The sequence below is a fragment of the Equus caballus genome, chromosome 21 (assembly GCF_041296265.1).
Source record: "Equus caballus isolate H_3958 breed thoroughbred chromosome 21, TB-T2T, whole genome shotgun sequence".
Lineage (NCBI taxonomy): Eukaryota > Metazoa > Chordata > Mammalia > Perissodactyla > Equidae > Equus > Equus caballus.
Window position 1 is genome coordinate 31,311,726 of NC_091704.1, and position 18,806 is coordinate 31,330,531.

The 18,806-nt window shown below is 44.2% G+C and overlaps 1 protein-coding gene across 7 annotated transcripts in view; it reads right to left on the reverse strand.

The window, feature by feature from the left end:
- Nucleotides 1–600: 600 nt before the first annotated feature.
- Nucleotides 601–18,806, reverse strand: part of IL31RA (interleukin 31 receptor A) — an 81,303-nt gene continuing 63,097 nt past the window's right edge. For 6 of the 7 annotated variants that reach the window (XM_070246250.1, XM_070246247.1, XM_070246251.1 and 3 more), the window contains exons 9-15: nt 15,730–15,912; nt 14,689–14,790; nt 13,458–13,604; nt 11,477–11,617; nt 9,277–9,370; nt 8,037–8,118; nt 601–6,630 (exon numbers count right to left, since the gene is read on the reverse strand). In XM_070246250.1, the coding sequence (XP_070102351.1) occupies nt 6,157–6,630; nt 8,037–8,118; nt 9,277–9,370; nt 11,477–11,617; nt 13,458–13,604; nt 14,689–14,790; nt 15,730–15,912 (1,223 nt within the window). In that variant the 3' untranslated portion in view covers nt 601–6,156. The remainder of the gene's footprint in view (nt 6,631–8,036; nt 8,119–9,276; nt 9,371–11,476; nt 11,618–13,457; nt 13,605–14,688; nt 14,791–15,729; nt 15,913–18,806) is intronic. The other variant, XM_070246252.1, reaches the window with a different exon arrangement.

The following is an 18,806-nucleotide window of genomic DNA, read 5'->3' on the forward strand; positions in this document are numbered from 1 at the left end:
AGAAGTTCAGCGGCCTGGGGAAGCTGCTACATGGGATGGGGCCCTAAACCACAGGTGGCTGCAGAGAGTCTGCAGGCAGCTAGAGGGAGACGAGATGGAGGAGCGCCCATTTTCTCTTTTCTTTTAAGATGGAAGTGACCTAAGGGGACGGAATTGCTCGAGAGGGAGAAGGTGAAAGAACAGGAGAGGCCAAGGAAAGGAGCAGTGCCATCTCCACTGCTGAGACCTTCCCAGAAGTCTGGCCTGAAGAGGAGAGAAAGACCAGCTGGTGGCGCAACCTCCGTGAAGTGGGGACCACGTCTGCTGAGAAAGGGGAGGTGGGCCGGGGGGGAACTTGAGGAGCTGGAAGGAATTTAAAAATGCTGCCATGAGGAACAAAGTAGAAAGATGGTGAGCTCGGATGTGAGGCCCGGCTGAATCCTCGGCGGGAGGTGTGCGGGCAGGAGTAATTCCCTACGTCTGACTCCTGGTCACCTGCAGCTCTTCTGTGTTTTCTGTGGCCACAAGACTCCTCTGATCCCTAACGAAGTTGGATATTTACATTATGAAGTCTTATTTTAAACCTCTGAGCGGGGAAAACTTTAAAACAGAAGCATAGCATTACATAAAAATGGTAATACAGCTTTATTATTTGAAAGGTCAAAATACAAATGCATTTATAATAAGGCATTTTAAAGACTATTCCCATTACAGTAACTATGTTGTCATGCTCTACTTAAGAGTCCAGAACTTTCATGCACATGCATTATGTATGCATCGATATATGAACAATATATGGAAAAGACAGCATGCACAGCCTACCAAGAGACGGTTCTCTTCCTCACCGTGATCATCATTCAGAATATTCTGCATGTCCATTCTGGTTTGCACTCTCTGACTTCTACGTCAGAGTCTAGGCCTCAGTATACCTTCCTGCATTTTAGCCCAAACATATAGTGAAGTAGAGCAGGACAGAGAATTCCTTTCCTAAAAATGAAATCAGCAGTACAGGCGTCTAGATTCCCTTAAACAACCATCTGAGGCTTGCTGACTGCTGGCTCTGTGCTTTTGTGGAGTTATGCTGCTCTCCTCTCCCTCGCCCTCACGCTTCTCACCAGCACCGGGCAAGCATCTCAGACAGGATGGCCTGCATGGAGCTCAGTGCTGAGGGCAAGGGTGGCCTCACAGGTTTGCAAATATATACAGGGGCTGTTTGTGCTTCTGAGCAATCTCTGCCCACTGACCCCAGTGTCCAGTAAAAGCGGCAGAGGGAACAAGGACTGCTAATGACAGTGCAAGACACAGATAACACCACACACTTTGATTACAAATAGGCCTTGTTGCTAATTAATGTTTACATAAAACAATTAACAAAATATTTCAGTGTGAAATTTCTCTTTTAAAATGCACTACAAAAACCACATATTTTAAACAGTCAACTAAATGACAAAGTCTACAAATTTGTCTATAGTCTGCTGAGTACCTCTAATTTATAGCAGCTTAGCTGGTCTCTCAATGCCCCCTGGAGCTTAGAGGTAGAAGATTCTATAATGTCAACAAGAGGACATGCAGACAGTAAAATATAGATGGGAAAAGTTTAGCTTCACAATGATTTAAGCAACACAAATAACTATGAAGTTTCATTAACTATTCCCAATAAATTGATAAAATCCAGCTTACAGCAATAAACAGCTGATTATAAGTGGAACAGGACAAAGGACACCTCAAACATCTCTGATGACACTGCAAATCACCAGATATTGTAACCTCTTTGGGAGCACAGTCATGCAATACGTGATAATAACCAAAAAACTCTGACCCAGCAATTCCACCTTTGGAAACAGCCCCAAGGAGTTAGGACAAAGGTAGGAAAAGAAAATTCTGTACAAAGACATTTACTAAAGTTGCTCTCCATACGAGAAGGACATGTAAGACAATCCTATCAACCAAAGGGTGTCTTAGCAAACCACAGTATGCAGGCACACCATGAATGTCTGAGGGGCCATCATAATGCTACCACTGTCAACTGAGTCCATGCAGGGAATTTTATATGTGAAATAATAAATGAAAGTAAGGGGAGAACACAATAGAATCAATATGTAACTTGCAATAGATGAAAATGTATATGGGTACACAGATCACATCAGGAGTGAATGAAGAATGGTATAAATAAATGGTATTTAGAGATTTCTGTTGTTGATGTTGCTGTTGTAAAGTTGAGTCCAAAACAAACTTTAAATTTACAAAATAAAAAGGGACACCTAGAGCTATCCATGGATGCTGAGTCATACCCATGGTGAGTGCTTTGGGCCCAGAGCAGACCTTGGCTCAGCCAGGATTTCTCAGCCTCGGCACTACCAACATTTTGGGCCAGATAATTCTTTGCTGTGGGGCTTTTCTGTTCATTATACATGACTAACAGTTTTGCTGGCTTCTACCCACTAGGTGACAGCAGCACCCTCCCAAAATGTCTCCAGGCCTTGCCAAATGTCTGAGGGTTGGGGGATGGGGGCTAAAATGACCTGGGTGCACTGGAGTAAGTGATAAACAGCCACCCACTCTCCACCTTAGCTGTGGGCAGGGGACAGGAAGTTCTGAGGGTTGGGGGGAGCCAGAGAGTATGCACCCTTCTAAAGGGGGCAGCCCCTACTTGCTTAAAAATCCAGAATGACAGACCCTGATTTCTTTTTTAATTAGAAGCTAATTCAAAGTGAATACACTTTGTGGGCCAACACGGTGCAGTCTGAGCCTCGTTCTGTACAGGGCCAGATGGAGAACACTGTAAGCTTGTGGGAGAAACTCTGTCACAACTACCCAGTTGTGCCTTGGGAGAAAGCAGCCATAGATGACGTGTAAATGAGGGGCCTGCTTGTGTTCCAATTAAGCTTCATTTATGGACACTGAAATTTGAATTCCACAGAATTTTCACGTCATTAAACACTCTTTTCCTTTGATTTTATTTTCCAGCCTTTAAAAATGTCAACATCAGTTTTTAGTTTACAGGCCCTACAGAAACAGGGCCTAGATATGGCCTGAGGGCCGGTTTGCAGACCCCTGGGATGGAATGTGGCCAGCAGCAGCAGGAATGAGGGGCATGCTGGAAAGAGGACACAATCCCCTTGGGTGGCCTGGCAGACCAGCACAGGCTTCCCCTACACGATGGAGGGGCAGCAGTGGGGACCACTGGCATCCATGCTGGCCACCTCTCCCGCCTCAGCTCTCCTCATCTCCCGCCTCTTTCAAAACCCCGCACCGTGTTTTTACACTGCTGCCTCCTGAGAAACCAGAACAAAGGTATCATCTTTTTTTTTTTTTAACCACAGATTGGCTTCTCTGCTGTTCTTTCAAAATTTTCTGCTATTATTGTAAAAGAAAGGCCATTAATAGGGCATGGTTCCCAGAGCCCCGGAAAACTCTTAACAGGAATGTTATCAGTTTTTAACGACGTTGCTAAAATGCAAGCTTTCCTGTTTGTGTCCTCTCAACATCTCTTTGACAGTAACAGAGAAAACGCAGATGGCTTTCTCTGGACACAGAGGCAGCCCAGGATGCTGGGGGTCAGGATAGTTCATGACTCCATCCCAGGAGGGGAAGGTCACCAGTGGCTTCTGAGCTTTTAGGCCTGTGTTCCCTGAATCTGCCCTGGAGAGCAGTGTGTGGCCCACTGAATAAGTGTCTGGGGTTCGTGGGAAAACTGCTCCTCTTACTGGCAGGAAATGCTGACTCTCATAAACTACATCTAGAACAAAACAGAGAGTGCCAATTTTCTTAGCCCTCAAACGTAGCAAAAGTAAATATAGGTAGAAGGAGACTGATGGGAAGCGGTAATAAAATGAAAAGAAACAGGAAAAAAAGAAAAAAAAATGGGTGGAGTGAAGAAGATGAGAAGCTGCTGGGAGTGGTGGAAAAAGAAGCAAAAGATAAGAGGCAAGAAGGAAAGTGAGAAAAGAGAAGAAGAAATGAAACAGAGGAAGGACCCTGACTGTGACATTTGCAAACTGTCCCTCAGAAGACGCTTCAGTCGTTAATGAATGATTAAGGGAGGGGGAGCAACATCTTCATCTCTGAAACCCACCCATGGGAGCCATTAGGGAGCCCTTCTCTCTCCCCAGCCATCAAATTTTTGGATTTTAGGATCAAAAGCCTAATCCACGTGTGAAACAGACAAGCTTGGGAGGACTCATTCCAGGCACTCCCCTCCCCCACCCACCTCATACAGAATTTGAGAAGATCCCTCAGCTGAAGTGGGTAGAGCGTCCCAAGAAAGAGAGAATAGTTGTGGAGGACAAGGCTAGGACCTCCCTATGAGTTCACAAATCCAAAGGCAGAGGTCCAAAGGGCCCCATCTGGAAGGCTGGGGGTGAGGAGCTCATAGAAGTGCCCAAGTCACAACAATGTGTGGGCAGAGGGGAGGTAATGAGGCAGGGAGAGTCCCACCATGGCGTGGGAATCTGGTGCATCCCTTTTGTTTGGTCCCTTTCTACTGTTCTGTAAACTAGGAACAAAGAATTGAGGGGTGGGGATTGCTGCAGACACTTGAAATTTAACTAGGAGAGAGTTTGGGGAGAGAAGCCCCACCTGCCTGCGCCCACAGTAAGGATGCAGCAATTGGCTGAGGAAAGTGGCAGGTGACCCAACAGCGACAGGTGGGGCTACAGGAAAGTCCCAAGACCAGTGTTGGGCAGAAATCAAATGAGAGACAAAACCCTGCTTTTCCACTGAACATCCTCCGTTGCTCACCATCAGTCCCAGGGAGGACAGGGGGTCAAAATCCCGAATGTGACTGAGTTCTCAGAAATCACCAGATTGGGCTGCAGTTACTTCAAAATTTTAGTTATAGGAAAGTAAAGCTGGCGGCTTGTGAAGTTCATGGCTGCTACACAGGTACTGACTCCTCAAACTCTCCTAGAAAAAATACCGCCAGCCTTCATGCTGACAAATGCCAGGTTCACTGCACTCACCGCTCACTCACTGCCAGGCCTCCCCGGATCTCAACAGGCTCTCAGCGACCTCCCCCAACAGCCAGATGAGTCACAGCCACATGTCAGGAAGTCATCTGATGTCAGGGCGCGAGCCCAGTGCTAGCCATAAGTTCTCAGGTCTCAGCAGCTGAACCCTGCCACCAGCATGTGGGCTAAAGGCTCCACGAATTATCACAAGCTCTGTGCTTAGCTGGGGCAAGGAAGGAAGCATCCTGGTATAGGAGCAGAGAAGGTGCTAACCATTGCATGCTCCCAGGCCCTGCTCAGCTGCTTCAGGGAAGAGGCCTTCAAAGGGTACGTTCAATAAGCATTCCTGTGCTCTGAGCCAGTGAGGGACGGGAGTCCCTGTACAAAAGCCACTGCAGTGTTTGGTGTCTGTCTACTCTCAGGCTTGGATGTAAGATAGAGGGGCAGCAAGGGCCTCCAGGAACTGCTTCCAGGGCTGGGCAATGGCAGACTGGAGAGTAAGGCAGACCTGCCGACTCAGTCTGGAGTCCATCCGCCAGTGCCCTGCTAAGCATGCCCCTCACTCCTTGATTCACCAGCAGCCAGCATGGAGTGGACTAGGGGTGAAGAGTCCTGGGAGGGGGTGCTGCTGCAGACACTTGAGATTTAATGAGGGTAACGAGAGCCTCAGGCACACCATCAGGAAGCCCACTCCACTTTCCACCTGTATGTTGAGGGAGAAACATAATCTCAAAAGTAAGGTTTCAGGGCTATCCCAGAGGGAGAGCCCAGAACCCAGGGGAGGCCAAAGTGAAGGGAGAGAGACTCTCCCCTCCCACCAGAGTGCCCAAGTGCCAACTAAACAACTGGCATCAGGGAATTCCGAGGTGTCGCCCCAGCAAAGGCGGTGATGGTAACCCAATTCCTAGCGAAGGCCAGGTATATCCAACTCAGGGATCCACTGTCCCTCCAAGTCAAGCTGTCAGAGGCCTCGGTGAGAGCTTATCTGAAGAAAAGAAAACAAATTGCTTTGCCTCTGCAAAGCGCTCAGTCTTATCACCATCGCTGCTGCTTCTCAGGCAAGTTAACCATCTGTGCCAACCAACTTCAACCCAGGGGCATGCAAGACTTTCTCTAACACAAGCAGGAGGGGGAGGTGGCCAAGGAAGCTCTTCTGGCTAAGTCTTGACAACTTCTCTGCAAGAGTCACCCACGCTGAGATGCAGAAATATTCAAGCCATGGTGGCATCTAGACTTCTCTCTTGGTTTGGTCTGGAAGTTTTTCAGGCACAAGAAATTCTCTGGTTGTTACTGAATTTTTCAAATATGGATTTGGTGCTCCTTCCTCACAGAGATGGTCTAGCCCTAAACTTGAAGCAGAAGAGAGAAGCTGCTCTTTGTCTTCCGAGGAAGTCCCCTCTGGCACTCCAGAACTCAGGTATTGGGATTTTCTGGATGGAATCTCAGTTGCAAGGGGGAGCTCCTTGAAATGCTTCCCAGTGGGGCAGTAAGGCCTATAGGGAGAGGTCACATACTCATTCTTTTCCCCTCCCAAAATATTTTCCTGACCCTTTCCAGGTTCCTCTGTGGAAAACTCTTCCAGAAAATTCTCAAAGTCCACCACTAACTTGTCAATAAGGTCACTGGGGACAGAACATGGTTTTAGAATCCTCTCTTCTTCCATGTTCACAGAGTCATCAAACTCCTTCACATTTAGCTTGTCCTGGAAAAGAGAAAGGGACACTCCAAATGGTCATTTGGGGACTACATATGATTAGCCAAAAGCTCAAAAGGCTTTAGACACCCAACACCCCACCTCTTAACCAGCTCCCTGCATTCCCTCTGGAGTCCACAGTGTGGCTAATCACCTCCACCTACCCTTCCATAGGAGCTTGGTAAGGGTAGCCCATTTCCTGAAAAGGAACACACTGTATTCAATCAATTTCTTCCAGAGAGCTCAAAGCTATTTTCTATAAAATCATACGCTCACAAAACCCCAGTTGAGATGGGAGCATCAAAATTAGAACTCTTACAGATGGAAAAACTGTAATCATAAAGACAACTGACTTGCCCAATATCTCCAGAAAATCAAAGGTGGCCCCATGGCAGAGGCAGTGTCATCCTTGTCATCTTTGTAACACCAGAGCCTAGCCCAGTGCCTGGCATACAGTGAGTGATTAATAAGTGCTTGCTATAGAGGCCAAACCTACAGATTATTCAAAAAGCATTTTAGATATCAGACAATACTGCCTTTGAACTCATTTACTCTCTTAATAACTTTTAATAAGTAGGAAAGTAAATAGAGCAATACAAAACTGATAAAAGAGATAAGAAAATACAAACAGAAATAAAAATCATAACAATTAAATAAACAAAAATAAAATGTCCATATTAAAAGGAGACTTCTGAGTTGAAACAAGGGCTAATATTAAAAATTTCTGCATCAAGAAATACTGGTATATGCTTTCAATAGCAAAGATTTAAAGGTTATATCTGATGGGGCTTATTTCGACTTCAGTAAGAAATTAAACCTTAAAATTTTCAGAATAGTTTTCAATTTAAAAACTTAAGAAAAACGAGAGTTTCTACTTATGGACAATTCACTAGAAAACCCCATTGTCAGTTAAAGTTTGACTTTAACTTCCCCAATCTGAGAAAAACAATTCAAGGTAGCCTGCCCAGCCTTTGGACAGCTATGCACTCTGCATCCGATCAGGGTCTCCAGGTGGTCTCTAGATTAACTTGCTCTTGGCTGCTTTTTAATGGTCTCAAATCTTAGAGCCAGGCTCTCTCACGCTCTCTACTTAGACAGTCAGGTGCTTACAGGCAGAGCCAGTGTCTTTCTTCTGTGGCTTCCTTTAAACGACCAGTTCCAGCCTGGTGCACACTGGGTCCTTGTGAGCTGGTGAAGCCTTTCCCTCTTGTTCAAAGAATGAAATCAGAGTCATTCCAGGAAGGCTGATTCCATCTGCCCTGCCAGCCACTCCCGGGACTTTTTAACCTCCAGTTCTATCTGTGTGAACCCTGTACAAAGCTCAGCCCAAGCCTCTTCCCCACCTCCATCACCCTTGTCCACCTCCCACAACCAGCCTGCTCAAAGATTTCTTTAACAAAAACAGGGGTGTTTACCTCAAAATTATCCCCACGCCACATGGCTATACTGCTTTCAGCGGGGTTGGGGACATCGGGCCAACACAGGTGCTTCAATTTGCTAACAAGAGATAAGATTTTAAATCAGGAAGTGAGTCCAAGAAGCATTTTACTTGCAGTATATGGCCAAGCCAAAAGGGTAGGGCTTTGCTAAAGATAATTGTGTGGCTCCCTATTAAATAAGGGCCTAGCCTCCTGACTAAAACTGGGAAAGCAAAGTAATTCAGAGGGTGAAATTGCAAGTCATTTAGGGAAGTGATGGGAAAAGACCTCTCCACATGCAGAGCTATTCTTACCCTTCCTGCTCTCCCGCCCCTGCATCTACACCCCTGGTCCCGATGCCAGGAACCACAGCATCACAGAGCCATTTCTTTGAGATTTATTCCACAGGAAGGGTAACACTCTAAGCCTTATAAGATACCCACACTTTAGTGCAGTGATTCCCAAAGTGTGGTCTCAACCAGCAGCATCAGCATCACCTGGGAGCTTATTAGACAAGCAAAATGTACAAGAATTTGTGCTGGTGACTTAGTTACAACTTCCAGCTGGGAACTGAGGTTGACATTAGCTTAACCATAACTAAGCACAGCTGCTTGGCAAAGAAGGCCCACAAGTGTGCAATTCTGGAGAGAAAGGTCTACCCGTGAGGAAGTCCTTGACCATCAAGGTAGTATGAGACTCTCTGGGGAGAGAAGCACAAGACCCTAAAGACAAGCTTCTTTCCCCACAGTGGCCAGGCAGGCAGGACAAATGACCCTGCAGCCAGTTCTCCAACTGCACCACAAGCAAGAACAAGTCTATGCTAGGCATACAACTGGTCAGGCTCTAATGTTATGGGTATGCAGCTCCCTGCTCCCTGGGAGAGAAGCTAGTGGCCTTGAGGCCTTTGCTGCTGGGATGGGCCCCCTCTAAACAGTGAGAAAAAGGATCTTCTCCCCAACTCTAGACTCGGATACGAAACATAGCTGATAAAGCCTGTGGGGCAGCTGGCCCTCACCTGACCTCAAAAAGGCTTAACCCTCATACATGCGGCTGAGGGGGTGGGGTGAAAGTCTTATTGTTTGGTCAGAATTCTGATGAGCCACAAGGTACAGCATACAATGAACTTAAATACATACCGAATTAATAAATGAATGAACACCCCCTCTTCCATCCCTGATGCCTTCTACCCTTTTCCATCCCTGATTTTGAGGGCACACGCTGTTGCCTACAAACTCACTTGGGTTTTTTGAGACCATACGCCACCGTTGGGATGATGAGAATAAGAAGGCTTCCTCCAACCAGAGAAGTTATAAGGAAAATCTCGAAGACACCTTTGGGAAAAGGAGAATGAGAGTCAGTAGCAGGTTGAACTCCTCACTTTCTTGACAAAAATCAAAGATTATCTTTTTCTTCTAGTAGTTCAGCAACACATTCCTTATTAGTTTTCTTTCAATTCAATTCAAATTCATTCAATATAAAAAAAAATTTTTTTATGTGGCTGCCCATCCAGTTCTTTTCTCCCTGAATAATACTGACAGACATTGTGTTCACCAAGTTTATCCTGCAACTTCATTCATTTAGTAAATATTTATTGAGCATTTAGAATTTGCCAAACACTATTCTGGATAATAGAACAAACAGCAATAAGCAAGAAGTACAGGATCCTTATTCTCATGGAGCTTACATTCTGGTAGAAGGATTCAGCCAATAAATAAGATTATTTCAGATAAAACAGGGTGATAGAGAGGAAAGTTAGCAACTTTAGATATGGTGGCAAAGGAAAACTTCTTTGACAAGTGAAATTCCAGCTAATGTTAATAATGAGAAGGAGCTAGCCCTGCAAAAATATGGGGAAAGCATTCTATGTAGAAGCAACAGCAGATGCAAGTCTTGAAGCAGGAACAAGTTAAGGAACATAAATGGAGGCAGAAAGTGATAAGAGATGATGTAAGAGATCAGTAAAGGACAGATGATGAAGGATCCTGAAAGCTATGGGAAGGAGTTTGGATTTTATCTAAAATACAACAGAAGCCGCTGGTGGGTTTTAAGCAGGGATTCTAGGGTTTTAAACTGGCTGCTGTGTGGAAAACAGATTGTAGAGGATCAAAGATAGAAGCAAGGAGATCTATGATCTGTAGACTAAGGGTAAGAAACCTGTAGGCTCCAAGACAAGATTTGCCTTCAAATGTGACCCCTGGAGAAAATTCCATCAGATAATGCAATTTGTGTCCACTGTTGTGAAAATACAACGTGATTTTAAAATATTTTAAGGAACACTATAAAAAATAACTCCAAAAGGTAATGTTCGCCCATAAAAATAGAACGTTTTCTATGTAAAAAACACATGCTATACTCATATTTTCCAGAACCATAAAGCTATTTTTATTCTTTTGAAAATGTGATGAACAAGAGGCTTTCAAGAATCCTTATTTATTTATTTATTTATTTATTTGAAGAAGGCTGGCCCTGAGCTAACATTCGTGCCCATCTTCCTCTACTTTATATGTGGGACGCCTACCACAGCATGGCTTGCCAAGCAGTGCCATGCCCGCACCCAGGATCCAAACTGGCGAACCCCGGGCTGCCGAAGTGGAACGTGCAAACTTAACCACTGCACCACTGGGCCAACCCCTCAAGAATCCTTAAACAAGACTATTTTTACTTTTACTGTAAAATTTGGCAATGTTTCTTTACTGTTCTTACAAAACGTTCATTTCTTGAAACAGTTTTGGTATATCCTTAAAATCAAATCTTTGCCACTCAAAGACTTGGAAAAATTAACATATTTCTCTGTTTCTCTCATTCTCGTTCCTTCTTTCTTCTTCATCTCCTTCCTCATTCCATCTTCTTTTCCTCTTGAATATTTCCCATAACATCATATGAAATGACATTGTATTTTACACTTTTGTTGTATTTATTAAATTTTTCTTACTCCTCATTTTTTAATGTAAAAGCTGATAAGTAGAACATATTATACATTTTTTGCTCAAAAATCTCTACAAAAGATGAAGTTAAGTCCCTTCATGTAGGCTGATGGTGCTTGTTCAAACAAGGTTTTCCCTCCAAGGCCCCACTGTACACACTGAAACTGGTGACTGTGAACTTGGGGGCAGCCCTGAGGCGGGAGCTAGTTGGAGGCTGAAAGTAAAGTTGGCATTAACTTTATCCCTCCTCCTCAAGATCACATGGGCTACCCAAGAGGAAGGAGCAGCATGACCAGTCTTTCCAAATGCAGCTCTCAATTTGCCTGTTCTCCCTACTCTCTCCTCACCTGTACACCTCCCAGGAAGGTCAATAAGCCAGAGAATAGATGGTTCTCCTCACTTAGGTACTGTTCTTTCATTTGGCTTCCCCCACCTCCTTTGGCAAACATCATCTCTTATTGGCCCAAGGGAGATGCCAAGGAGACATATCCAGGGCTTAAAGAAAATACTTACTAATTGACAATGTCTTGAAGTTTATCCTGGTGCCATTGATTCCCCCAGCACTGGTGCTGGCCATGACCTGAACAGTGTAAGAGGTCATTCTAGTCAGGGACTCCAAGCCATACTGCAGGATGCTGGAGTTGACTGTCTTGGCTAAAGGAAAAATATAGAAGTCAAACACCACAGCTAAGCCCGATTGAAAACTGTGCTTTAGTGGCACTGAAATAAGAGTGTTGGAACCTGTACTGCCAAGCTTGGCTGTCTCATACCCCAATCCCTTTATCCATGTTCTGCTTAAAATTAGCCTATCAAGATGGATCAAGAATCTAAATATAAGAGCTAAAACTATAAACTCTTAGAAGGCAACATAAGGTAAACCTACATAGCCTTGAATTTGGCAATGCTTCCTTAGATATGACACCAAATACACAAGCAACAAAAGAAAATAGATTAAACTGGACTTCATCAAAATTAAAAAGCTTTTGTACATCAGAAGATACTAGAGAGTGAAAAGATACAAGAGAGTGAAAAGACAGCCCACAAAATGGGAAAAAAATACTTACAAATCACATATTTGATAAGGAACTTGTATCCAGAATATAAAAAAACTCTTACAACTCAACAACCAAAAGACAAAAAATCCAATTTAAAAATGAGCAAAGAGATTGAAGACTTTCTCCAAAGAAGAGATACAAATGACTAACAAGCACAGGCAAAGATGCTCAACATCATTAGTTATTAATAAAATGCAAAGCAAAACCATACTGAGATACCACTTCATGTCTACCAGGATAGCCATAATAAAAAAATTTTTTAACAAAAAATAATGTGTTGGTAAGGATGTGGAGAAATTAGAACTCTCATACATTGCTGGTGGGAATGTAAAATGGTGTAGCCACTGTGCAAAACAGCTTGGTGGTTCCTCAATAAGTTAAACTAGAATTACCATATGACTCAGCAATTCCACTCCTAGCAATTATACCCCAAAGAATTAAAAGCAGGGACTCAAAGAGATATTTGTGCACTAATATTCATAGCAGCATTAATCATAGTAGCCAAAAGGTGAAACAACCCAAATGTCCATCAACTGATGAATGGATAAACAAAATGTGGAATATCCACACGTTAGAATATTATTCAGCCATAAAAAGGAATGAGGTACTAACACACGCTAATCATGGATAAACTTTGAAAACATTATGCTAAGTGAAAGAAGCCAGACACAAAAGGCCACATGTTGTATGATTCCATTTAAATGAAATAGCCAGAATAGGTAAAACCATAGAGACAAAAAGCGGTTTTGTGCTTGCCAGGGCCTATGGGAAGAGGGCCACAGGAAGTGACTGATTAATGGGTACAGAGTTTCTATTTGGGGTAGAAATAGGTAATGGTGATGGTTATACAACATTATCGATGTACTTAATGCCACCAATTTGTACTCTTTCAGATGTTTAAAGTGGTAAATTTTATGTTATATGTATTTTACAATAACAAAAAAAATTAGCCTGAATAGGAATCCAAGCCTAGCCCGGAATTTAGGATGTCAGGAGATAGCGTGGATTCAAGAAAAAAATACGACTTGTCAGTGGGCAGTAGGAGCCATGGTAGGGTCCTGCACTGAGGTAAGTGCCACCAAACCGGGTCTGTCCCCACTCCACTCTTTAATCCAGGCATGCTCCACTCTGGAATAACGGTTGGGAAACTCCCAGGAGGCCAATCTGTTCACAGCCTGACCAGGGCAAATTATAGCAACTCCACCTGTTTCTACAGGACTCTCAGGTACTGTCACTTCACTCTCATTTGACTCAAAAAAACTCAAGAGGTGAGTGCTCTTGGCTCCATTTTCAGAGTAGCTCAAAGAAGCTAAATGACTCATGTGGGGTTGCAGGGCACCAACCATGTGGGGTTGCAGGAACCACTCCAGTGGCAGGTCTATCCATAGCATCTACTTGGGGTTTGGGGGATATTTCAGTGTAGCTATAAGCACACTTACAGAATTCCTTTCCATCTTCGGCTTGGTAAAATATGGTGTAGTTGCTGATGAAACCATTTCTCCGACTCGTGGGAATTTCTTTCCATGTGATTGTGACTGTCTTCACGCCAATGTTCTCCACCTTGCTCACAGGACCTACTGATGGAACTTTACAGGACAGGGAGATAAACAATAAACACTGAATCACACCCCAGCAGATCCCTGCTCTACAAAGGCTCTGGCCAGTACTCAGACCAAACTCAGTGCTGGAGATGGGAGGTGGTAGCAGAGTAAGGAATCGATGGATCAACTTGTTTGGAAAAACTGCTTTCTGAAGTCATTCATCTTGAACAGGAAAAGAAGCAGTGTCAAAGACCAGAGAAAAAGTACTCTCTTACAGACCTTCTCACTGTAATTTGGCACCCAGCTCTTTCATTCATATGTTTCATAGCTATTATCAAAGAGTCGAAGAGTATGCCTTCATGGGCTACCTTTGAGCAATAGAATCTTGTTCTTAATGTTGAATCTGGAAGATATTAACTTGAAAAAGACAGTCTGAGCAGTTCCCCAGTAAAACCCTTGCGTATTGCTACACAATTAAAAATAATTTGGGGGGCTGAGTGGTTAAGTTCACGTGCTCCACTCCTGCAGCCCAGGGTTTCACTGGTTCAGATCCTGGGTGCAAATACATGGCACTGCTCATCAGGCCACGTTGAGGCAGCGTCCCACATGCCACAACTAGAAGGTCCCACAACTAAAACATACAACTATGTACTGGGGGGATTTGGGTAGAAATAGCAGGAAAAAAAAAGATTGGGAACAGTTGTTAGCTCAGGTGCCAATCTTTAAAAAATAACAATAATAATTTTTTAGCATTTCCGACTTATGATAAACTCTGTAGGGTCCCTAACTTGAGCTTAACTAATTGTTATTTCTGCTTACAACGCTATTTGCACTAAGTTTCTTTGTGAGTTTAGGCAAGTTATTTTACCTCTCTGAGCCTCAATTTTCCATTTGTGAAATAAGGGGCTTGGACTTGATGATCTCTAATGTCTACCCTAGCTTTGAAATTCAGTGAATCTATAACCTGACTACAATTGTGTCAAATATACATAGCTTACTACAAGCTGAAGGTGCAGCACAGACGAGCCCTAAGACAACTGTGAATGAACGACAGGTGTTCACAGCCTTGTCTGAATGTTGGGCAAGCCCCAGTGTTTCCTTTTCCCCATGGGACCTTGTCCATACATACTGCCTTCTTTGACATAAGCCTGGATGGAATATGGCTCGCCCACTTGGTCTTGTAACATTGGATACACAGAGATGTTATAGCACCAGAAAGGTTTTAATTCATCTGTAATAAAAAAACAGAGAGAGAGAAAGAGGGAGAGGAAACAAGCATTAAGTGCAGAGTATGGCATAGTAGGAGGAAGGAATGCTAGACTAGGAGTTAACGGCCTAAGACTTACAGCAGATATTCTATTTCTCTACGGTTTCCACATCTGGAAAATAAGGAGGTCCAGCTGGATGGTCTTTAAAGTCTATTCCAGTTCTAACCTTTTAAAATTAATTCTTAGAACTAAACCCTGGACCACTCTGACAAAATGACAGAGCTACCCAGGTAGGGAAAAGGGAAAAGTAAGAGATCCAGTCCCTCCCCACCACATATTTTGTTATATTATTTGGGGGCACTGCAGAATCAACTTAATCCTTCTGCCAAACGCATATCACCCTAGAGAACTCTGATACCATGAATTCTAGCTCCTCTGTCTGCCTGCATCCCTGCATGAGTATAATTCTTCATATGGATGCTATTAAGTATTAAGAAATGGTTGGACTGATAGGATTGGGAGGGTGAAGCCCCCCTCATGTGTCTTACATGGAGCAGGCACTTTCTTGAAAAGAAGGCTATTGCCTCTATCAATCACTTGGGGAAGGGACCCAGCTCCTAAACAGGCAACCAGAACTGAAGAGGGTGCCCTGGGTAGGACAGATGGGATATAAACTCTGGTGTTATCCACACGATCAAGATATCTGAGAATGGCTCTCTAATGGCAGGTGTTAAGATGGTGTTTTTCACCTGGAAACAGGCCAGAGACCTGGTCTGATACCCATGGCTTTCTGTCCCAGCCTTGCTGGGAAATGCCAAGAAGTGTGTCACTTTACTAAGCTTGCACTGGCTTGTCAAATGCTATTAACCACATTTACAGCTTCAAAGCCAAAGTTAAAGATTTAAAAACTGATGAAAATGAAACTAAATCCTACGGGAACTTGTGGGATCTGCACTGGTTACCTTGCTGGATTGTCCAGTTCCTGGCCCCAGACACAGATTCCCAGGAGAAGATGGAGGGCTCTGAGTCCAAAACTGGAAACCACTCGACCATCCATGTGTCCACCTCTGAAGCAGAGCTTTGCCACTCCACGACCAGCTGGTCCTGAGTGAGGCAGGAGTGCATGGCCTCAATGCACTGAAATGCTGAAAGGACAGAAAAAGACAGCTTCACAGCTACCTAACTCATCCTCCAAATGCACCAACCACACTGGCATCCATTCACTGCCCAAACTGTAAAGAAGGTCAAAGTTCAGGACCTCCTCTGCAGCCTCTCCCTATGGTACTCTTTTCACCCCTTTTGTTGTATCCCTTTCCTCACCCGTCACCTTTGATAATTAAGTGCCTTCTTAATCTTTTCTTATCTCCCCAAAATTTACCTATTTCCAGAAAAGGATCTCACTAGAGAGTTGCTGACTAAAAAGATTTAACCTTCCACAAGTGTCTCTGCAAGTCAAAACGAAAGCAAGCCTGAGAAAAAGAAAGAATCTCTAAAGGGAGAATTTCAGGCATCAGGAATTCTGTGTCTGGTAAGCTGGGAGATGGCAACCCTAAAATCATACCAGGGAGATGGCTTCAAATTTCAACTGTCTAGGCTGGCTCTACACAACCTAGCTATGGATTCCTATTCCCAAGGGAGTAAGAATTGTGCCTGTACTAGAAAGATACAAACACACCCATCCAAAGCACCTAGGTAAGGACCAATATGTAAATGACAACATTTTCTGCAGGCCTAGTAGAAAACTCATGTCTGGAAACAGGCACATGGATTCTTTTAACAGAAAAGTTGAACATGTGGCTTCAAATCCACTATCTGGGATGTAATCAGAATTAGAGAGCTATCTTGTTAAAAATGCTCGCACTATGCAAAAGAGAGAACCACTGGAAGTGCAGTGAGGCAGAGAAAGAGGGCACGAAGGGGTGGGGCTCAGAAGGTGCATAGGCTGTGGCTCTCCCCTTGCACCCACTCCTCACCACCCACAACACAACTGAGCCTTCAAAATTGGAATCCACAGGCAGTTTAAGTGGATTTTAACTTATCCAGTTTATGTTGAAATAAACATCAAAGACAGTCCTGGAGAGGGCAGAAGAGACGGTGTTCCTCAAAAAAAACTAAAAAGGCTTTTGAAGCTGGAAGCCTAGGCAAGTGTATGGATTTGAGGCAGGGACTGAGGTTACCGAATCCTGCTATTTCTGGGCAACAAGCCCCATCAGACTGTGTGCATATTTAGGAGCCTCTGTTCTCAAAGGCCACAGTTTATGAATTCCTTTCCCAAACTGGGCCTTTATGAGACACTCCAGCTGCTAGTCCTCCAAGTAAGGCCAGATAATTTGTCAACCTGAAAGGGTAGCTCTGAGGAAGGACGACTGAGGCATGAAGGAAGGGGGAAGCTGAGGAAGGGGTGGGGCTGGGGCAAGGCACACAAGCCAAGAAATCAACCCCCACTAATCCCCAGGGCTCTAACTTTCTCCTCCCGGCCCTCCCCTGCTCATAGCCTCTAAGCATCCTCAATTGCTATTTTGGTCAGGCTGAAAGTCATTACTAGAGCATATGGACCCTTACCTAGCCTCTTGTGGCAGATAATGTTAGCACTCCCAATCTTCTTAGATTCCTTCTTATTGTTTTTGTGTGTTTTGCTTGGTTGGGATAACTTTGAGATGTAACTTACATCCCAGAGTCCCCCTGCAGTGTCAGGCTAGAACTACTCTCCCCAAGACTCTTATTGCAGATCGCATCTGTTATGGGTTGAATTGTGTCTCCGCAAAAAGATATCCTCTTTATAGATATACCACAGAAACTAATCATATTTAGAAATCAGGCCGTTTTTAGATGTAAGTAATTAAGCTAAGATGGTGGCCCTTAACCCAATACAACTGGTGTCCTTACAAGAAAAGTAGAATATGGACACAGAGGCAGAGACACAGAGGAAGCTGGCCAGGTGAAGACGACAGAGGCAGAGACTGAAGTTATGCTGCCACAAGCCAGGGAACACCTGGGGCTTCCAGAAGCTAAAAGAAGTACGAAGGATCCTCTCCTAGAGGCTTTTGAGGGAGCATGGCCTTGCCAACACTGATTTCAGACTTTTAGCCTCCAGAACGAGGCGACAATAAGTTTCTGTTGCTTGAAGCTATTCAGTCTGTGGTCCTTTTGTGAGTAGCCGTAGGAAAATCAAACAGAACCTTTGGCTTGGCCTCTTCCCCTTCCCTGGCCTTGCTTCCTCTGCTTCCTTTTCTGGTCTCTCTGGAGGAACTTTCTTAATAAAGTACTTGCACACAAGCCCTGACCTGAAGACCTGACAGAGTGTTGGTTCCTAACACCACACTCCTTCTCATTACCAAACTGGTGCTCTGAGGAGCAGGAGTCTGGTTGAAAGAGCCAAAAGTGCTGTAGGGACCAAGGGAACAAGCCCACGCTCTGGACCACAGTGGGTGTGGTTCAGTTAAGCCATGAGTCAGCCTTGAAAGACGAAAGGGCCTGGGCATCATTAAGGAGTGTTGAAAGAGAAGTTTCCAAAGCATCACTCTACTAAATATAAACTAATGGCTGTATCCTATCATCATTCAACAAGAACTTTTTGAGCAATTTCTCCCACCGCAACACACCCCTAGGGGAAGTAGGAAATATAGAACCTTCCTGGGAAAAGGGGGAAGGGGGTTGGCTTTGAACACCATTAATGTCTTGTGATTTGCATGAAGGCAGTCACTCTAGGCTTATCAAATACAGCTCTCAGATGCTGGTGGTGCCTCACCTTGCCAGCTGTCCTAGCCCATCCTGAACGCTACCCCAAGTCAGTCCCAGACTCCTCCTCAGCGGCTATTCATCACACGATCCAGGCCCTGCCTCAGACCATTCCATAGCTGCCTACTGGCTAAGGCCTCCTAGAACTTGGAGGATGTTCAGGCCAGAAGGAACCTGAAGGTATATCTATTCCAATCCCTTATTTTAAAGATGGCAAAATAGAGGCTCACAGAAGTAAATAACCAGTTCAGCGTCACTGATTATTTACTGTGACCAGAATTCTAAGTCACTTTATTAATAC